A 22065-nucleotide genomic window follows, 5' to 3' on the forward strand; every position below is an offset into this window, starting at 1 on the left:
AGAATGGTACCCTGTTAGATACAGCAGAATACATTTAGGAAATATTGGAAAGACTGACATCAATCAGAAACATTATTGAGATGACTTTGAAACAAATGCTTTAATTATTAATTGAAGGTGATCTGGAATTCAGCTTTATTACGTATACATATTAATCTTTTAGAAACTTGTGTGTTAAAAAAGTAAAACAAAAATTTCACATTAATACTACTGTTGGTTCAAATGAAGACATAAAACTGGATTATTTAATTATAACAATTGCTAATGGAAATGTTTACTGAGACAAAACTGGCATCTTAATGTGCTTGCCCAGTTTGCTAAAGCTTTCTATATATATTGCAACATTGTAATCCACCCTTCCTGATTCATGTTTGTTCTTCAGCCAGGATTAATTTTAACTTGGGTTGGAAATGTCATCTGAGTTGATTCAAAATGCTTTTTTTTTCCAATTACAGTCTACTTCTCTGTTTGTGTTCAAATGGAATGGATATATAATTATATTCTCCAGATCCTGTACCAAGGCATATAGAGGTTCAGTTCTATTGATTTTAAAACCAATTTTATAAGTTAATAAGACAGTTAAATGTTAAAATAGACTTAATGTGGCAAGGCTGTTTTTCAGCTTACAAACTTTGCATACTGAAAAAGTCTTCTTTGTTAAGGGATGAATATAATCATATATACTATTCCACAAGATGAAACTTTATTAGCTGTTGCACTACTGCTAATATTATTGTTATAAGTTAAATATATAGATTATATATTGTATATATGTATATATTTTATACATATACTGTTTAAATTTTGAAGTAGTGTACATCCTCACTACTAAAGCATACCAACACAGAATACTTTCTTATTCTGAAATGTTCTCAAGCACAAAATTTCATTGCTTCATTAGTACTGTAATTGAATAAAAAGTCAGAAAATTCCTTTCCCCTGAAAAAATAACTAGGACAAACGTAAGACAAGAACATTACTATGCATATAATACTTATTCTTGGTTGTCTCTCTAATAGAAAAAAAAATCAGACACAACCATCTCCACAACTGTGATGGAAACATCTTTCTCCAAACCAACATCTGGAACCAGCAGTTGCATATATGCATATATGACTTCATGCTGACTCAGTCACTGTTTTATTGTCTTATACCATTCAACTGGAAATATATTTATTTATAAAAAGTTACAGAACATGTTTTGAATATTAAAATATTTGAATATTTTGTCTATCATGGAACTTTAAATACATTGAATAAATGTTTCCACTTCAAATTTACTGAGAGAAGAAAATAACTAATTACTATTTTAGTGCCCTACATTGTTTTATGTATATATTCCACCTCTGATATTAGTATGTTTGGAGCTATATTTAAAAAATAATTTAATAAAAAATGCTGTGTTTACATCATATAGTAATACTGATTTGATGTGAATGCAGAATCTGATCATTAGAGATCTCAGTCACTTCCCTCTGTTTCCTTCGGGAACTGCTATTTCAATTGGCAAGTTTCCCAAGAGAATGTGTCTGATACACCAAGCCAAAAAAAATAATATTCCAACATCATCTCTGCCTCTGAAGAGCTACCTCTTTCTGTACTTTAGGGTCAAATTGATTGACTGATATTAAACCAAATGATTGAATAACATAAATACAGAGGAATAAATATTTAACATATAATAGCTTAGTTTAAACAAAACTTTGATTGTGGGCCTTGGCCAGTTTCCAAATTTGGCAATGGAATGGCATGCATTACAAACACCCTTTGGCATCATATTCAGTTCATCATGCAACGATTGTTTCAAAGCATACTTACTGTACCATTTTGTCTGTTTTCATTTGCACAGAAATAGCATACAGGGATACAGAATCATGAAGTAAATCATATTAAACATTTGAAAAATATGCATATGCTTTTGCAGGGAATTATTGAGATTGAATTGAAAGTCAACTGAATTGGAACAACGGCATATACATATAAGGAGAAGATTAATTTTGTGTCAGAACTCCATTCAGGATGACTTAATATCCTTGAGAAAAGTGGGTGGAAAAATAAAAATGATCCAAAGAAAAATACAGCATGGGAGGAAGTGCAAATGAGGTTACAGCGTGACTGCAATACTTTAAACAGGGAAACTGATTGACATCAAATGTATTTTCTTTTCATGTTTAGGAAATATTAGAAAGTGTTAAAATTTAAGACATACTTGTTTTTACAAATGCTTCTGATCTTCTGAAAATATTCTGACTAGAAAACTTGACAATTGTGTATTATGCACAAAAATGAATTGAGGTCAGAAACCCAGAATAGCAGTTCTTAAAAGAAGAGAGAGAACCACACATAAGCATAAATACATATAACAAGCAGCAATACAGTGTGCTAGTGCTTTCCTTTGCCTATCTACAATCACTGTCCTTGCAACAGCTCTTTGACTTTGGAAAAATGTTCCAGATTGCTTAACCCACCAAATTACTGAATATAGTGGGGTTCATCTGAAGCTTTGGAACTAATAAATCCCTGGTGTGATCACCATGATGGCCAATATTAACATATGGGCCCCCTTCCAATAAATGCAAAAATAGGTTAAATGTTTTAATACAAGGTGTAAGATTATGATCCTGGATTGAAGAACGAAATCTTGTGCAACTTGTTGTGTGCAGACAAGTATTTCTGTCTAAAAGGCTAGTGGCTGTGTATAAACAAGTTGGCAGTCTCAGTTGAAGGCTCTCATTAGGTTTATGTTAGCACAGTCTCAGATGCACACATCCTTTGTTGCCACATGTATGTCTTTCAATCTTTAGGAGACAATAAACAATATAAAACAATGGCTGAGATGACTATCAATTTACATGCACATCAAACACCCATGCAATTTCATACTTAAAAATAATAATGGTGAAATGCAGTTATACAGGTACTTAACAAATTAAAAAAGCATTACATTAAAAAAAATGTCAGTATATATTACCCTCTCCATATCGTCTAGTGACTGTTATCTACATAAAAAACATGTACCGCATTATAATATTAGGAATATAGAGTTACAGTGGTATGGTTAGGGAGTACTTTGCTGACAGAGACTCATTGATAACATTGGATTCCTATATTCAATATTACATTGTGAGTCTTTAGGATAATTATATTTCTGAGAGATAACTCACTCTATGACATGGACAGTGTTGGTGATTGGGAAGTGATTCTGTGTCTAGAAATGAAGAAATGCTCATATTGTCAAAACAACACAATCAGAATGTCATTGTCCTCATTATATAATGCAAGCTTGAGTGCCTCGAGTCAACTCTGAGTCACAGCTAACTGGCAAATTCCTAATATATTACTAAGTTTACTCTGCTACATGATTTCATATAGGTCAGACTTTATTATTGAAACATTGCCAAGAGTGCAGTTATTGTTTATCTACAATAACTGGCCACAGAAATGGATATTAAGTGCAAAGGATGTCTTTAAAGCCATTTTAATTAGTGATGCTGTTAGAGATAACACAATACTTAATTTTTCAACTCTAATTCTACATTTCAAACCTATTGCCATTCAGAAAATATAATGAGGTCTACACTTTCTAGAGTTGTATTTTTCTCTAAATCATAATGCATTAATACACCACAAATGCATATGTGGCATAATTGACACAATGGGGTTTAATTGTTTAATAAATGTTTTTTTATCAAGATTTTTAAAATCAGAGATTTCAGCATCTGAAAATCAGCTCTTACAAATGAAAGTGACCAAGATTGCCTCTATATTCCTGACAATTATTATGTATTCAGACCCTTGTACAGATTTCAGTGTTGCTAGCTTGCAGTCATGACATTTAGTAGTAATTCATATTTTGGCTGTGGCACCTTCTTTGGATGTGAGGAAGACCCAAAGAAGGCTCCACAGCTGAAACATTGTTTCTCCTTTCTTCTCTTTTCAGCATGGAATAAACCTATTACTTGTTCCTCTGCTGCCTATGCATGCTGATGCAGCTACCTACTTGGAAGTTATTCATATTTGTTATACACACAGCCTATTCTACATTCTACATTCACAGCAAAAAAACAAAAAGAAAAGTGCATAGGTAATTGTCATGACAGAAAAAATAGATGTATTTAAACCTTTGATGGAACAAACCAAAATTAATTGAAATGCACAGAATTACTTTAACAAGCCACACAATTAGTGCATTAAAAATGTTCTCATTATACCAGAATAAAAAAAAACCCATGTCTCTGTGAGATTTCTTGTTTTGGTAGAGAATGTCAAGCAAAGACTCAACCATGAGGATGAAGTGTCTTTCAAAACAAATGATCAAAAAGCATAGATCAGGAGATGTATATACTGAAGTCTCTGAATGTCTCCCAAAGCATGGTCTACTCAATCATCAAGAAATAAAGGGGCATCATACCATTCAGATACTTCCTAGATGAGGCCGTCCTTCCAAACTGAGCAGCTAAGCAAAGAGGAATCTGGTGAGGGAAGTCACTTTAAGGCCAGTGTCAACTTTGAAAGAGATAAAGATCTTCAGGTCAGTGACATAGAAGGGGAAATATGCAATAATACCCTGGTCACTCCACAAAGCTGCCCTGTTGGGCAGAGTGGAAAACCCATCTCATAACCCAAGTGATCCTGCAAAAATGTGGCAAAACATGTTGTGGTCAGATGAGGCCAAATTAGAAATTCTTTATTTAAATGCCAAGCTTTACATTTGGCATAGACCCATCTCCTAGTCAACACCATCTCTGTTGTCAAGCATGGTGATCACAGCATCATGTTATAGGGTTGCTTCTACTCAATAGGGACTGGAAAACATGTTTTATTATTTCAGGAAAAAATTGATGTAGCATTGGGGCGTACTTGAGGAAAATGGTGCCAGTCTACTGGTGCAAAATTTCACTCTTCACCTCTTCCTCTGGATCCCCATGGACACGGCTCGACTCTGTGAAATGTTTTCTACCTCCTTGTTAAATATCACCTAAACCTTTACATCATTCTAATCCACTATAGTAAAATAGTGACAAAAACTAAGGCAATACTAATTACTATCTGGAATTAGTGTAAAAGTAGAATATATATTTAAGACAAGCTATCTTTTCCAAACTTTTCTGACACAAACATAGTCTGAAAGCATCTACTTCTTGCCCCCTGATGGGCAGATGACCATTAAGGCCTTTTCTTGCCCAGGTCAGAAGAGACTTAATCCTTTATCTTCAATAAGCTCTTACAAATCATATGAAGCTGACCTGTCCTAGGACTGTTTTTTTCAAGCAGAAATTAGTTTTCTGGAAACCCACCAAATAGTACTTAGGCCCTGCAAAATTTAAAACTAAATTCAAACAATCAGCTCTCCTGATATTCAGTTGGAACCCTTAAGATATCCTTAAGAACTCTATCGATCTGAAAAATACCATAAATAATTTAACAGCATATCAAATGCTAACTGTTCAGAAGATTTTTGCCAGCTGTAGAAAGGAGTGTAATTGCAGTTGACGTGCTACTGGAAACTGGTACATTGCTACTAATCTATTGCTTCATAAATATCCACAGTAGAGGTGATTAAGGTGATTAATTATTAATTGATAAATAGATTAAAAATCCACAATTAAACTTTTGGTTTGGTATTTAAAGGGTGTTGAATGGTGCTAGTGGTTTTGGATATGTTTCAAGTGGACTTTGTGTTTGCTGCCTGAAAAGCAGAAAATAAAGACTTGAACCTGGTCTTGTTGCCCTTGTGAGCTTTGAGCATGCAGGCCCTTTAGGCTTGGTAGGCTAGGGTCTGTCATAAATTGGTGCTGAAATCTAGATAGGATAAGATCACTTAGCCATATCCAATTTCTTGCATTAGGAATGTGTCTTTTTGCATACCCCAGCTTGCAGTCCATGAAGCTTGGGGTCATAGTGCAGGGACAGCCATTTATATAGCGTTCCTGGAATAGCTGGGGTTAAGGGTCTTGCTCAGGGGTCCAACGGAGTAGTATTCCTCTGCCGGCCATGGGATTTCAGCCGGCAACCTTTCAGACACAGGTGCAGATCCTTAGCCAGAGTGCCACCGCTCCGCTGTTGTGTTGTAATATAGAGCTGCTATCCCATTTTTTCTCTTTCTTTGCACAATGATATTGGCATATCACAACCTGATATTGGCACTATGAACAATCAGTTTGAAAAGGTCTGAGACCACTCCAAAAACCCGGGAAGTGTATGGGAAAGATAGGAAGTCATAGGGATGATGGGACCCTCAAGAGGGAGGGGCAGTACTTCTCACTATTTACTGGACTTCATTCCCAGACTCTTAGGGATGGTGTGGTGTTCTCCACCATTGGGTGGAGTGCCTTGAATGGAGCCATGGGTCCAAAGACTCACGTGTTCCAGCTTTCGGGACCAAGAAGCTGAACGGAAGCAACTGACTGAATTTTGAAAAAATCTGGAAGCTGGAGCAATATGACATGAAAATGCTACTTTGCGAGATGCCCTCCATTGGAACAACAGAGGGAAAACAAGCAAAAGAAAGAACTAGAAAAACTACAGAAGTGCACTAAATTCACCTGTGAGTCCATGGTGGCCACATGTGAGACACAAATCAGCCAGCTGCAGAGCAAAGTGAATGTGAAAGTGAATGCACTGCACACTTCAGAAGAAACTGGAAGAGGTGAGTGATGAGTTTGAAATAGGTGACGAGACTGAAAAGTTACTGTCTCCAGGAGGAGATGATCACTGTTTCAAAGCTCTAAAACCCTCTGACCACTACAGAAAAGGGGAAAAATCTGCAGTTCCAGTTAAGCCAGGCTCTTTCTGAAAAGAGAGGGTAGAAAGAGAGGCTTTTCTATTGGGGACGTGATAGAAACTCACCAGAGGGAAGTTTGAGGACCTCTGACCGAAGAGTCCATGGACGTGAGGGACGTGAGCAACTGAAGGGACGTGATCCAGAAATCCCTAGAGATGAGATAAGGGTTGGGCATCAAAATATGACCAAAGAATTTCTGGAGGTGAGGGTGATAGAGATGTGACAATCTGAGCCCAGAATTCCTGTGAAATGCAGCTCTTGCCACCAAGACCTAAGACCCGAAACTAATGGTACACCTGATACACATTACACAATGTCTATAAAGGAGAAGGGACATCACTGAGAGCCATTGCTACCCTGCACTGAGGAACCAGGGGATGGGGACAAGGATTGTGACATTGACTAGAAGAGGAGGGACAAGATGGATGATTAAAGACATGACTGATCTTACCTGAAATTCTGAAGAAAGAGCAATGTTGTAGACTGAAATTTGCTGTCCCGATTTGAGCCTCTAGTGAAACGAAAACATGAAAATCTGTTACTTTCTAGACCCAAACCTCTAGTAGGTCGGTAGAGGGTGTGTGACCAACACCTGAGACAGATGGAAGAATGGGGCGAGGATGCCTGACTATCCCGTAACAGTAATGGAAGAAAGGAAAGGATGTCACATGGATGATGCCACCACTTTGCCTGCAGATTTGACCAGTGGGAGTGTTGTATGGATGCTGAGCTACTCTTCCTTTAGTCTCTGTCCTGGAAATAAACTAGTCACCAGTGTCAGGTTAACCTATGAAAATGAACAGTTTCTTCTAAATAGTGACATGTAGCCTTCAAAAGGGAAATAACTCTGAGCAAAGGGCACTCTACCCAAGCAGGAGATTTATGAGAACTGTGCCCCTTGATGCCTTATCTGCAGGAGGTTGACTCGGGAGCTGAGGGGCAAAAAGTGTGGCTGGCCAGCTCTATAAAGGGCTGTAGGTGCAGATGACCTACCTCTAGAGGCTGCTTCACGTCCTCTAACTGACAAAGAGCCACACTAGAGGTAAATTAGATAATTATTAGGTAACTGGTAAAGGGATTAGAATGTGATATTTTCACATGGGTGCAATGAAACTTTGGTTTGTTATTTAATGGGCGTACAGGTTGCTAATGGTGTTGGGGACTCTTCACCAGATGGGAGGTAGCCTGTGTCGTTTTGAGTAAGAAAGGGATCTATGTGCATGATACAGGCTGGTTCATTGAGAGAGATGTGGTTCTTATAAGGAGCAAAAGGGGCGATGTAGGAGACAGGATAATCAGGAAGCAGGACTGGACTGGAAATAGGAACAGGACTGCACAGACCACCAGGTAAGCAGAAACTGGCCTGGCCTGTGAACAGAAGCAGAACTCTGCTGTGACTGGACTACAAGCAGAAACTGGACCAGGGACAGAAGTGGGACTGTGCAGGATTGCCAGAAAGTAAGACATGACTGAAACACAGAATTCACAGATCAGGGCGGATCAAGACTGAGAGCAGCTCAATAACCGAGGTCTAAGCGATGATGCTGTAAGGCTTAAATATTGTGCTCATTAATGTTAATGAGCGGCAAGTGGTTGGGAGAGCCTGCTGAATATGCCACATGTAGCGCTGGGTGAGGTTCAAGCTCCTCGTGTGAATGTGACCGGTCTCTGAAGAGACCGAGGGCTGAGAACTTGGAACAGCCCGGACGTAACGTCCTGAACTTACTTCTTGTTGCTAGCGTGAGTTTTTGTGATGCTGACCCTTGAGACTGTCATGGTAGTGTCTGTCACAGAGACATAATAGGGGATAATTATAGCTATTCAATAGTATATAATTGTGATTTAGTTACTTGAAAATATGAATCCTTTTTGTTAGGTATTTCCATTATTTTGCCTACTGCCTGTAAATTACCTCCAATTACCAAGTTAAAAATATTACTTTATTTGAAAAAAATGAAGCATTTACAAGTATTGTATTAATGCATTTTTATTGCAGTACATACAAGCCAGTGCATTTTCCTTCCTACTGAATGCAGTACATCAAGTCAACATTACCAAAAGAACATGACGTAAAGCTAACTAACATGCATAACACTTTCAATTAAGATTGATGCTCCATTTGGCATTTCAAGTAATTACTCAACACAAAGGAGCTTATAAGGAAAAAGGTGAACTACAAAACTTCGCAAATGTTTTTTCACAATGATCACAAAAGGAAAAGTTTCACAAATTAAGTCAATATCTTCAATCACAGCAGGTTTCTTTCCTTAAAATTAAGCATAGACTATGATGTTTAATAGAATACCAGATCAAACATAATAATACCATACTTTTTGGTATGGTATTTTCTGTATAAAATTCAGGATTGATAGCTGTGGAATCAGTTTGATCTTTAGTAATAACAGAGAAAATGTATAATTTTAAATGTATAATTAAAAGCTGCTTCCTATTTACCAAATCATTTACATCTTGTATCACACTATGTTATGTTAATGCCTCGTAATTTTTATATTAGTGAGGCCCATCTTAAAGATATAGTGTTAAAGAAAGTGATCACAGCCATCTCTGAATGACAGTTAGTGCAGTATTAAATGTAAACTGAGCTGGATGAGTTCCCCTATAGGAAAGCAATAGGGACCCAGACTCTGCCATATAGCCACCTTCCTGCATTTGTCTGGCTATGGCTTCCACACTCCATCCTCCCTGTTCATGGTTAGAGAGAAGATGGTTGATAAGATGGGGATAAAAGACAGTTTCCACACATTTCACCACCAGGTTGGAATCCAGAAGCAGTGTCAAAATCTCAGCATCACAATTAAAATCATCGACCTAAAATAAAAAGAAAAATTGAAAAAAAATAATTATAAAGAACACACATGCTGAGAATGCAGCAAAAACAGAATATAGCATATGAAAATTTTAAGTTTATGGAAAAAGTGGAAAAATTAGAACATGTACAGTACTGCATAAAAGCTTGGATAATTTGGTGGTTGGATATGTGGTTTTGTTAGCAAACCTACTGTATAATAACTGTATGAAGCATATACACATAACTGCCACTACAAGTGGAATTGCATGACCATGTAGTCAGTCTATACCTTTCCTTGATCAGAAAACCTATTTTATTCTCATTAGTGCTCTGATCCAGAATCTGTGACAGCCCCCCAAAGGTTCTCCCTATGGTTCACAGTTGTAGGCAACTGGCCTTTTATAATTAACCACCTTCTCTGTGACCGTTAAGCATTCAAAAATTGAAAAAAGGACAAAACACATATTCTCTATAAAATGCTGCAGTTTACTGGATAAGATACAGTACTTTCTTCAATTCCTTACTTATAACCAAACAACTAAAATGGGCTTGATGGCCTTCTCTAATGTGTAACCTTCCAGAACTGAATATCAATGTATTTTTTGCATTGTCTAAGCTCATGAGTAGCCACATTTGCACACACTACTATAAAGTCATAAACAATGTTTATGTATTTTGCAAAGTCTAAAGTATTACTTCAGCTGAATTGATATAACCAAATATTTTCTAAAAAAAACTTTAAGCTCTTATTATACACATTTAGGCAAAACCACTTTGCACACAAAAAAGAAAACGAAGTAAAAATGTAGAAAAGAATATAGTAGTATATCATTATAATGGCAAACAGAATATTACCTCACAATAATACACTAATTCTGACAAATATCATAATGATCTTATAAAAAGTTTTTCCACACATAAGCTTAAGTATGTTCAATTGTCTTAGTAATGCTTTCCTTTCTAAATAAACTCAAAGCTGTTTATAGCACAATGAAAATCACATGCTCTATATTTGACAAAACACATAAAGCATTATAGCATTAGAAAAGAAAAAAAAAGGTTTACAAAACAGTTTTAGCTTCAACATCCAAATAATCCATATCAGAAAGAAACCAAACAATAACCGAATAAAATAAAAAAAAAATCAAACACTTGAGAGAATTATTTTTTTAGAAATGTTAGAAATATGGTCCTAAATGATGAGAGCATCAGTTCACATACATGCTGCTGAAATAATCAAGGAGTTCACTAATTGCTTGCCACATCATCTTTCATTAAAATTTGAAGAAACAGATTGCTGCACACTTGGAATAGTAGTATACTAAGCAAATGAATCAATACAGGCACAAAAAAGAAATTCTAAATTTTAAAACATTCAACCGTTTAACTGTATAGAATAGTTTAACAAAGGGATAAGCTGAATGATTTTACATCTTCAACATAATAAAAAGTACTTCTCTTATAACCTTTTCCCAGGCAATAATGAAGAATGTAAGATAAAAAAGTTCTAGTAGTCAGAATCACAACCAGAAAATGGTTTGCTTCCATTTATTGCTAGTTTGGGATTATAGCTTTGTACCTGATACAAATCCATATTAGTGCCAATTACCTGAATGCAAACACATATGCAGTGCCCAAATACAATTTAACTGCAACATACAGATGCAGCCATTCAAAACAAGTGGGGTATGCTGCGGTAGAACGCGGTGGGCGTGTCGCAGTATACCACGCTGTACCGTATGCAAATGAGATTATGTTAATAGTATCCGGAATCACCTTGTAAAACGGGCAGGTGGAGCTAATAAAGCTTAACCTCTCCTGTACAGCATTTGAGCTGTCAACAGAAAACATCCAGTTTCGAATCCCAATCACTGCTGAGGGACAATCTTTATTCAATTAAGAATTTAAGTTGTATACTCTTTAGACTTTTAAATTTAAACTGTGTATCGCGGCATGTTAATCATTATACATTAAAAAGTTGGTATATTTTATGAAAGCAAGATTGCTCAGTTGGACAATAGTACACAGCCTACCACCTTTATCATAAATATTTTAATTATGCAGAAATATTTTATGCATCAAAGTCTTTAGCGAAGATATTACTAATAGTATTAATAATGAATGACCTTGGACAAGCTGTAAACTCAAAGTATTACCCTGGTCCACATTCTTTGTAACCATCTTTGTAAATGAAAATACTTTATTTTTTATTGACAAAAAGTAACACCACAGCATTTCGTTGATCCGATCATGCATTCGTTTCCAATCATACAAAGTATGTCTTTCACATGCTCATAAAATATATTAATTTAGGAACATAAACATATTACTGTATGTAAACTGTACTGTATATGGCTGGTTATACAGCTGCACTGTTATGCTTCCTATGGTGATATACGGGTTTTTCACACGAAGCCGTATTGAGCAGTATTTCTTGCATTGTGAACGTGTGTATTTATTTAGATATGCGAATCCATATTATATTCCCTATTAATCCAATTCTAAAAATATGCTTTTGTTTAATCCGATAATGAGCGTATTCGCAGAAAAGGTTAAAACGATCAATTTTCACAAAGTATATAAACGTACAGTAACATGGTCAGAAGGAGCACGTAAAAACGTTTCCGAAATAACCACATGTAAGACTTTGATGCTTAAAATGTTTAGGGAGAAATGGAATACTGGTGTGTATTTTTTCTTTAAACTACCAAGACCAGCAATATACAGTTTACATAATATGTTTATGTTTCTAAATTAATATCATTTATGACCTTCAGATGCGTTATGCTCCTCTTCTTTTTATGGTCAGCTAGTAAAATTTCCCTTTAGTTGTAAAATTCCATCTAAATATTCAATACTAAGTGGATTAAAACGTGCACAGTACAGAGATTAAATGATTAAATTTTTCCACTACCGACCAATGCACCACGAGTGCCCCTGTCGGTCATTTTGGCCAGCCAATCACTCACGTACCGCGATATGACGAAGTGGCGCACGCGTAGTTGCCCGCGGTATGGGTTTGTACCGTGAACTTTGAATGGCTGCATCTGTATAACCTAGCAAAGCAGTATTAACTATTTTATAGTATAGAAATATACAGAATGATATGAGTTCTTTTTGTACAGATCATGTACTACTCTGTTGATGTTTTTGTGGCTCGAAAACATCTTGCAACAACACTGTGTGATTTGAATCAAGTGAACATTGTTTCACACTACCGTTTGAAATTCTGTCTTTTGAGCTTTGTGATATTAAGGAACTTTTACAGCTTTGGACTGGAAGCTATGGTTTTTCCTTTTCTCATAGCTGTGTGCAATCCATTTTATGTTTTGTTTTCTGCAAAAAAAAAAGAGGTTCCTGCTCAAAGTTGTTGTTTTGCCTGCATTCAAAAGATTTTTTCCAAATAAATATTTGAAGATCTTTTCTTTTGTAGATCATATTAAAGAATCATTCTGCAGTTTGGGAATTTTCTATTTTTAATAAACCCTTTATGTTGCTGATTTTGTTGTATCTGTTTGTTTCTTTTGAGAATTTATTAGCTAAAAACATAAACCATTATCTTTACATTTTCCTTCAACGTTTGTGCAAACCCTTAATAATACAAATTTTACAAAGCAATATGCTCTGCCACAGCTCTAAAACAGCTGAGTAATTCTTAGCATGTAAAAGAAAGAAGATGAGAAGCAGTGCGGGTAACCAAAAATGTATTACTGGCAGTTCAATATGTCCCTGATGAATTCTATCACAAGCTCTTTTGACCCCAAAAGTTTCGCAGTATTGTTAATTAGTGAAAGATAGATGAAGCACAATCTTCTCATGATAAGCAGAGAACAAAGGTATGTACACAGGAATGTATTGAGAGTGTCTGCAAAATAAAAAAAATAGACAGAAAGGTAGTAGTTGTACAATTCTTCAGACCCATGAACTCATAGCATACATTTAATTTCCAAACACAGTCATTAGGCAAAATCAGTATACTATACAATCTCCTTTTTTACATAGTATACAAATATGCAAATTTTACTTTCTTTAATCTGTTGATTTATTAGAGCTGATTCACTAGTCTGCTCATAACACACTCATAAGTCATAATCACCATCTTACAAACTAATTTTCAGAGGCAAATTCATGTACTGATATTACACACCTGAAGAAGGCTCCACAGCTGAAACGTTGTGTTTCTCCTCTCTTTTCAGCATAGAATAAACCTTCCCTTGTTCCTTTACTGTTATTATTGTAAGGAATCTACAAAATCCTCAAATATACAGTTTCTGACAGTTCATTGCTTCTTTTTCTGATAGTTCAGGTGCAAGTCTCAATTGCTGCAGCAACATTTCTCCACTGACACTTTAATTAGCTTTGTAGTACCATACAAATACCACATAATGCATAACCTTCTCTTCAAAACTGGGTTGGGGTAATAAAGTCTAAATGTGGTAGGTTTTACTCTAGTTTCCCCTTACATTTAATTATTCTTCATTCACACTGTTAACATACTGTATGTGGATAGAAAATTGCTTTGAAGCTTTCAAAACTGATATTTTTTTAGTTTTATTTGCTGTTAATATTATTTTGTATATGTAGCAAAAACACACAGACATGGTATGTATATTTTTAGTACCTGCTAACACATTATGAAAGTAATAATCTGTCCTAAAAAAATGTATTACCCATATTATAAAAAAGGAAGTGGTACAGAGGAGATAAACCCTTTTAAGTCTGGGTCCTGTAGTGAGCAGGAGCTGGGAGCATGTAGATAAGATGAAAAAGGTCAAATTAAGACCTGAAGGGAGCTGGATGAGTGCAGCTTTACCTATGCTGGAACTTGTTGGCACATCCAGCTTCAAAGGAACACAACACCACATCTCAGACAGTGAAGAATTCCACTATGTATAAAGGCCAGGCCCCCTGCCGCATGGGAATTCAACGCTATCTAGATTCCAATAGGACGATGTCACCTTCTGTAACAGGCACAGCGCCTGTTACACAAGGATAGATTATATCACAGGAAAGTTCTCAAACCTTTGAATCTGTGTATCAGATAATAATGTAAAACAAAAAGATGTGCACCATTAAAGAACTGGATGTCAATGTAACTAATCATTAGCATGCATGCCTAATATGTGTTTATTATAAAACCTTTAGCAAACATTCCTGAAGGAAGGACAAGCTGTAGGGCCATGCAGTCCTATAGATTTCTTCTCTCTAAATAAACTGTTAGGATTTTTTGCCCATCTGAATTCTAGGGGATTAAGCTACCACCAAAGTTAACAAGCAGAGGAATACTGAACAGGCTTTCTTCATTCCGGACTTGTTAAAGTGAAAAAATGTATGTTTCTTACTGAGTTGAAAGAATGTCAGAGGAATTTGTATAGCTAGGTACTATTACTACTCTCCTCCTCCTCATCATCATCATTGCTGTTATCACTGTGATCAAATTACCTGTTTTAGTTTGCATTGTATTTGTCCTAAAGGAAATAATAAAGAGATATTAGATATTATTACCACTGCTATCCAAAATAGCACAGAAATCTGTTCAATATTCACAAAGCCAAAGGCTACATCTTTTTAATGTTCTTATTCAGCTATACAAAATTGTCATCTTCCGTGCATAATTTTGAGCTGTAGTACTTAAGTTGCTCATTCTGTGTGACTACCACAAACTAAATCAGTGTAAAATAAAGATGTTTACTAATACAAACTACTGCATATCAGTGCCACATTGAATAATAATATACTTCCCCAAAAATATATTAGAGCAATACATTTAATCTAACAGTGTTGAAAATTTGCAAACTTGGTCAAAACTGTAATTACATTGTTTAAAAATAGGTGTTAAACAACAGTTGAAAATCCACACAGGGCCTTTCCTATAATTTGCATGCAAAACAAGGACAAATATGTCAGGCTGGAATATATTAGGGAATCTTTAGATGACAGAATTAGTCTGTCTTTATATTATTCAAAATAGCTTTTGTAAATCCCATATCCTTAGAAAAACAGGAATAGTCAGGAATATATAATATTCCCAATCAATATTATATACTGTAGTCATGTTGATTTACAACCAAAATAATTTATAATAATCAGTCTATATATTTATAGAAGAAGCCATTAATATTTAATTGCCTTTTAAGGGATCAAAACAGCATTGATAAAAATAACTGTATACAGATTACACTTCAGTCTAAAAGTTATTACAGCTTCAAATAATGGGAAAATGTGAGTGGAATGTTAAATAAGTAGTCTGGAATCCAGGCAAGGTCAACAGAGTTCACTGAAAGGCTTAAGCAATCTGAAAAAAACCCAAGAAAATGGAACCAATGATACAAAATTGCATTTGGGGTCTTTAATCCCACTGATGTTGCCATTAATCTTTAAAAGGGCCTCTCAGAGGATATGGCCAGTTTCTCCATTCCACGTTCAGAAAGAACATTCCTCAGTATAATGTGTGTGGCACATTTCACCTCATAAAACTGTGGTTTGTGTGAATTACACTGAGGAAGCTAGACAAAAAAGTAGGTCACAGAGTCGGGATTAGTACTTTGTAGTATCAGGGAAAGAAATATATTTCTCCACACATCACTAAGGATAAATGGGAATTATTGAAAACATGATAAACACACTTCCAACTGTTGCTGTTTATACATTCAGTTATATGCGTACTATGCAGTCACTTGTATCAATGCACTTCTAACAAGTATATGCAAAATAAGCAATCCATTTAAGATACATGTGGACTAGAATCACAAAAACAACAGATGTCATAAAGCATATACACAATTTCAACATAAAAAATATAGATTAATGATGCATACATTATCTTATTACCTATATTCTAAGATTTGCCATTTGTTCTTTGATGTTATTAACTGTGGATTTTTCTATTAAGTTAAATTGGGTACATATTTTCTTCTCTCCTGTTTTTTTTCCCCACAATGATCCATCAAAGTTATTCTGGTTGCTTTAACAATAGACTTGAGTCAGAGCTAAAAGGTTGCTCAGTCATCTGGAAAGTGAAATAGGACAGGTGAATAGATGTAGAAAAAAAACAGGGCCATGGGAGATAAACAGAAAAAAACCCTATGTGTCTTTCCATATAAATGAATTCAATTCAACATTTACTTCACTGGCAAAATTTGACAAATGATTCAAAATCTATCAATAAAAATTTTAATTCTGAATGACATACCTATACTTTCATTATTTTTCACTCTCCTAATTACAGTGTCTGCTAGTTTTAGCACTTGTTTACACATTTAAAAATTCACTATATGTCAAAATGGCAGTGGCCATTATGGGTGACTTAACATTATCTTCTAAAAGCTCTCACGAGACTGATGTTCTGCTTCTGACAAAAATAGTATATCTATTTGATAGGAACTTAGGTCCAGAGCAGAATACTAAAGGCATACACCCTAATTTGTACAATATGGTAGTAAATATACAGTATATATTTAGGTACTGGGTAAACATTAATATTTTATATTTGATTCAAACAGCAAGCACAAATATATCTACAGGTGAGTCGGGGGCAGAATAATTCACCTAAATCATAATTGCTTAAATATAAAGTACAGAATGGTCACATTCAAATGAGTGTCTGCTTTTCTAAACAGAACATTAATAGCCTCTCATATCATGGAATTTGAAAGGTGCTCCATGTTTTAGGACCTTGTCAAGCATTTAGTAGTTTGGTATAATGGTACACAACATATGCAAAGCATTGACACATAACATGATGGCATTTGTTTGTCATCAAATGATTAAGATTAGGATTCTGAATTTATACCAAACTTTAATCAAAATTGTGAATTATTATTGGTCTTTGTGTTTGGAGGATGTATTTGAGTTATTCAGTTATTCCAGAAGAATTCCTGTGAAATGTGCATTGACTTGCACCTGCCCCCTGAGAATACTTACTTTTCACTTAAAGCAAATCTAATGATAGAAAGTAGTGAGAACCTTATATTTAAAGTAACTTTATATTTAAACTGGCAATGTGTACAGCCTGCTTGGATTCTTGAGTAGTATCCTATCAAAGTCCTCACTGTTTGCATGTAAAGACTTGTTCTACAACAAAGGATCCATGCCCATATCTATAGATTTTAGTACCTTTTAGGTGCGATTCTGTTCACAGTAGTTTCAGATATAAATGGTGAGGAAACTGTTAATATATATACTAAATCAACCCAAAATTTAATTGAGAAAGTGCAATTTCATGCCTTCCTTATGAAACTGTTGTTCAAAAGTACAAGCAATAAAAAAACACATTGGGGAAAAATAAAACAAGTAGACAATTAAAAGATAAGGCAAAAACATGTCCGATAAAAATTTTAAAATATTTACAATGTAGAAATCTGACTCTGGCCTACACTGTGTCTCCTTGCATCCTTACAACAGATTTACAGTTGTGTTTACAAGAGGGCACAGAATTGCAAAGTTTAGTGCATGAATGGAAAAAAAAAAGTTTGGACACCCATACTTATATTTATCTATAAATATACTGTATATCCAATAAATAACAAAAGTTTATGGAAGTCTAAATATTTTAACCTATGTGCTTTTGTTTTGCCTACTATCCTTGGTGCTTGTTCAAAGTCCAAGTTCCTTAAAATGCCATTGTTTCTGATCACTGTTCTAATATAGGTCTGTGATTTCCAAAATATCATCTATAACATGTTTAGCTCTCTATTTATATGCTCGTTAACTACTCTTCAGAGATATATATCTATAATTTACACTTTCCCAATACCTTCATGCCTCTCTGGTTCAGCCCTTTCTGCCTGTAAGGTCCCATTTGTCTCAGAAACTTGCCCAATATTTCCCACCTCCCAATACTTTGCCAATGCTCATTGAACTTAAACCCCTCTTTCTTGCACTTTCCCGGGCTTATATATGGAACTGTTAGAATTCCTGAGAAGACCACCATAGACAACATGTTCCTTAGTTTACAAGCCGAAACCTTACATTTGTCATGTAGAAATGTCAGTCTACCTTTTCTTATATTATTTGTTCCAAAATGGACCCTGGGTCCACACCAGCTCTGGTGATCAAGCCTATCGACTGCACTAGGTCACCAGGCAGTTACATAACTATAATAATTGAGTCCTATCACTATCTTCCTTGTAATGGAGGAAGTCAGCTCCTAGGTTCCCTGAGTTACTACCCTTCCAGTTATATCCTGGCTACGAGAACTCAGTTCTGTCTCCAGTACGACCTGGAAGTCTATGTACACATCAAGCTCTGGGGATGCACACCATTTACAGTGGCTGAGGCCTAAGTTCACCCAGTTACTTCTGCTTTGTGGTTTGAAGCCTTTTGCTTCCTCCTTGCGGTATGCAAACAATATTTTTATGGTCAATACCTAATGTCAACTACTTCCTGCAAGTCTGCTAAATTTGTTACTTACAGTGGAGTTGAGCAACCTGGGGTTCAAGATACAGATGAACTCCCTCTAATACTCCCCGTCCAGAAAGCCGATCATCCTGCAAACTATATATGACAATGAACATATTTTTGTAATTCGAATGCTGAATCCTTCATACAGTATGTACTTTAAGACCTGCATATAAAGATTCTAGATTAATCCACCCATCCATTTTCTAACTTCTTTATCCAATATAAGGTTGCGGGGTTCTACATGAAGTTTCCATAAATTGAATACATAGTAAGTAATAGTAAGTCCTATTGAAATACAGCAGTGTACTCTGATAACACCATCCACCTTCAGTAAGCAAATTTGTACTACATTAGGAAGGGCTTGGAAACAAACAATCAAGACTTGGGAGATTAAGACAGCAGGCCCCAGGACACTGCCATCACAAAACCTCAGACACCAATCACAACAACTTTAAGTAGTGCCAGTGGTAAAAAAGAAAAGATTGTTGATGGAGAGTATTCTCAGGAACACAATTAAAGTGAAGAATCAAGCAATTAACATCAGCATTCTGTCTCCATGGAGTTCAGGTGATTTTTTTCCAGAGTAGACAGGCTTCTAGAAAATGTAACTGAAGTTGATATATCCAGACTTAGTTGTTGTTCATGTTTCTATCTGAAACAAATTTGCATTTTACTCGGGAATTCTGTCTCCACCATGCAAAGGTTAAAAAATGTAAACATTAATTCATCAACACAATACATGCCTAAGAACATGGTGTCCTAACAAATGGCTTCAGCTTTCTCAGCAACTGGAAAGACTTCTAAAGCAAAGACTATACAGAGACATGATCGACGTCCTTTGAGGTGATCCAGTACATACACAGCATTCCAAACAGTTCCTTCAGACTATGATGGAATGAAACAGTGCTTAAGAGAAGTACAATGTACAGTAATAGGGCAGATAAGGTAGAGAATAGATACAGCTTAAATATTTTCTGCTTGATGCAAAGCATAGATTTATCCCAAAAGTGAGCACTTCAAATGTTTTCCAAATGGTTTAATAAATAAATCAAGAAACATATCTGGAGCAAAATCATCAAAAAGCATAGTCTAATGACAAAAAAGTTTAATGACCTCCAAGCGAATTTGTAATCTTCGGTAAAGTTTAATTAAGCTGCAGGTAAGGCCAAGGGTGAGAGGAAGAAAGAATATTACAATAGGAGCTAAAAAGAATAATATTTTTTGTATTACTACTGGAAAGGAACAGTAAAGCGTCTCATAGACTAAAATTTGAATGTTTTAAATGATGAAAGTGAAATAGTTTAAATGAATATTTCATTTAGGTGTTTACCTTGAATGAAATAAAAAACATGCTTCAGGTAAAAAAAGACAAAGGTCATTATTAAATTAATGTTAGCATAGAATATAAGTAAATGTCGACTTACTAGAAACACTTTAAATAAGCAAATCTCCAGGCCAGATGGTATTCTACAAATTGTACTAAAGCAATCAAGAGATATTGATATAATATATGAGATATAATATAGAGATATAAGAGATAATCAAGAGATATAAGAGTTATTCATTGGCCATTAGATTTAAACACTTCCAACAGTCGCACAGGCCAGAAGTAATATTTCCTTAAAAAAGGTGACAAAACACAAGTCAAGTAATTATATGCAAAGTTATGGAAAGAATAACTAGAATTAAACTTTAGGATCATCTATGTAGTTTAGACAATTCTGAAGTATTGTCAGCCTGAATTAAAAAAAATGTAGGCACAAGCAGAACCATATTTAAATTTTCATATGTTGTTTGTTAAATTATAGGAGGTAGGTATCCAAGTCAATGCAACCAAATTGAGAAATGGTAATGCATAAGGAGTAGCAGCATCTGCAGTTAAGAGGTGGATGGTCACTAGGGGGTGATGTGATTAGTGGAATACCACATGGATCTGTATTAGGACCACTGCTCTTTCTAATTTGTAAACTGAGCATCAAAAGATAACTAGTTACAACTGTAAAATTGTTCACATATTTATCAAGAAAACGATAAAGAAATCTCTCTCTATTATTATAAAAAAAAGAGATTTTATTGTTTTCTAGATAAAAATGTGAACTCTATATTTACAGTACAGGTCAAATCACTTCATTGTCCAAACCCAATCAACTCACATGACTATTAAGTAGTTATTAAGTAGTTATGTACTGTAATAGTTAAAATCACTAGAGTGTTTTGTGGTTAGTTATGAATGATCAATTAATAACAGCGATGCTAAAAACATTTAGTCACTATTCAAAATCTGTATATTTTTTGAAAACGCGTACATGTATAAATTGAGTAATACATTTCTTTTAATACTCAGTTTAACAATGATCTAGACTTTGGTATAGTTAACACGCTAGTAAAATTCACAGATGATACCAAAATAAGAGGATCAGCAGACACTGTAGAAGCTGCAGACAACAATAAAAAAGATTTAGTTAGAATTCAAGACTGGGCAAACATCTGTTAGATGACATTTAATGTTGAAAAGTGCAATGTGTTACATGATGGTAGCAAAAATACAAAGTATAAATATAAAATGAGTAACAATGAGCTTGAAGAAACTACCTATGAAAAAGACATTGGTTTCATGTAGTTTAAACCTTTTAAACCTTCTTGACTATGGAAACAATATACAGAATATGCAAACAGAATGTTAGGTTATACAGTTAGGAATGTATAAATTAGTGTTAACACTTTGTAACATAGTTACAACGTACTATTAAGACCTAATTTATAATTCTATGTTCCACTTTGTCTGCCACAATAAAAGAAAGGGTATTGTTTTTCCTGGAACAAAGTCCAGATAAAAGTGACTGGATACAGTTTAGGGATCAAATGAATGTCTTACACACTAACAGATTAAACGCCCATAACCTTTTAGCCTTGAACAGAGAAGACTAAGTAGAGGCCCGATTTAAGTATTAAAAACCCTCATAAGCATTGACAAAGGCAATCCTACAGACTTCTTCAAGATCAATAGTGAAACATGAACCAGTGAACACAACCCAAAACTAAAGGAAACCACATATAAAAAAGAGGACAA

At 35.1% G+C, this 22065-nt stretch overlaps 1 protein-coding gene across 1 annotated transcript in view; it reads right to left on the reverse strand.

Moving 5' to 3' along the window:
• Nucleotides 1-8755: 8755 nt before the first annotated feature.
• The window catches only part of nbas (NBAS subunit of NRZ tethering complex), a 274777-nt gene continuing 261467 nt past the window's right edge, over nucleotides 8756-22065 (reverse strand). The window contains exon 52 of the mRNA XM_088938542.1: nucleotides 8756-9613. Coding sequence (XP_088794668.1) covers nucleotides 9338-9613 — 276 coding nt within the window. The 3' untranslated portion in view covers nucleotides 8756-9337. The remainder of the gene's footprint in view (nucleotides 9614-22065) is intronic.

Source organism: Atractosteus spatula, chromosome 2 (genome assembly GCF_055471065.1).
Source record: "Atractosteus spatula isolate fAtrSpa1 chromosome 2, fAtrSpa1.hap1, whole genome shotgun sequence".
NCBI lineage: Eukaryota > Metazoa > Chordata > Actinopteri > Semionotiformes > Lepisosteidae > Atractosteus > Atractosteus spatula.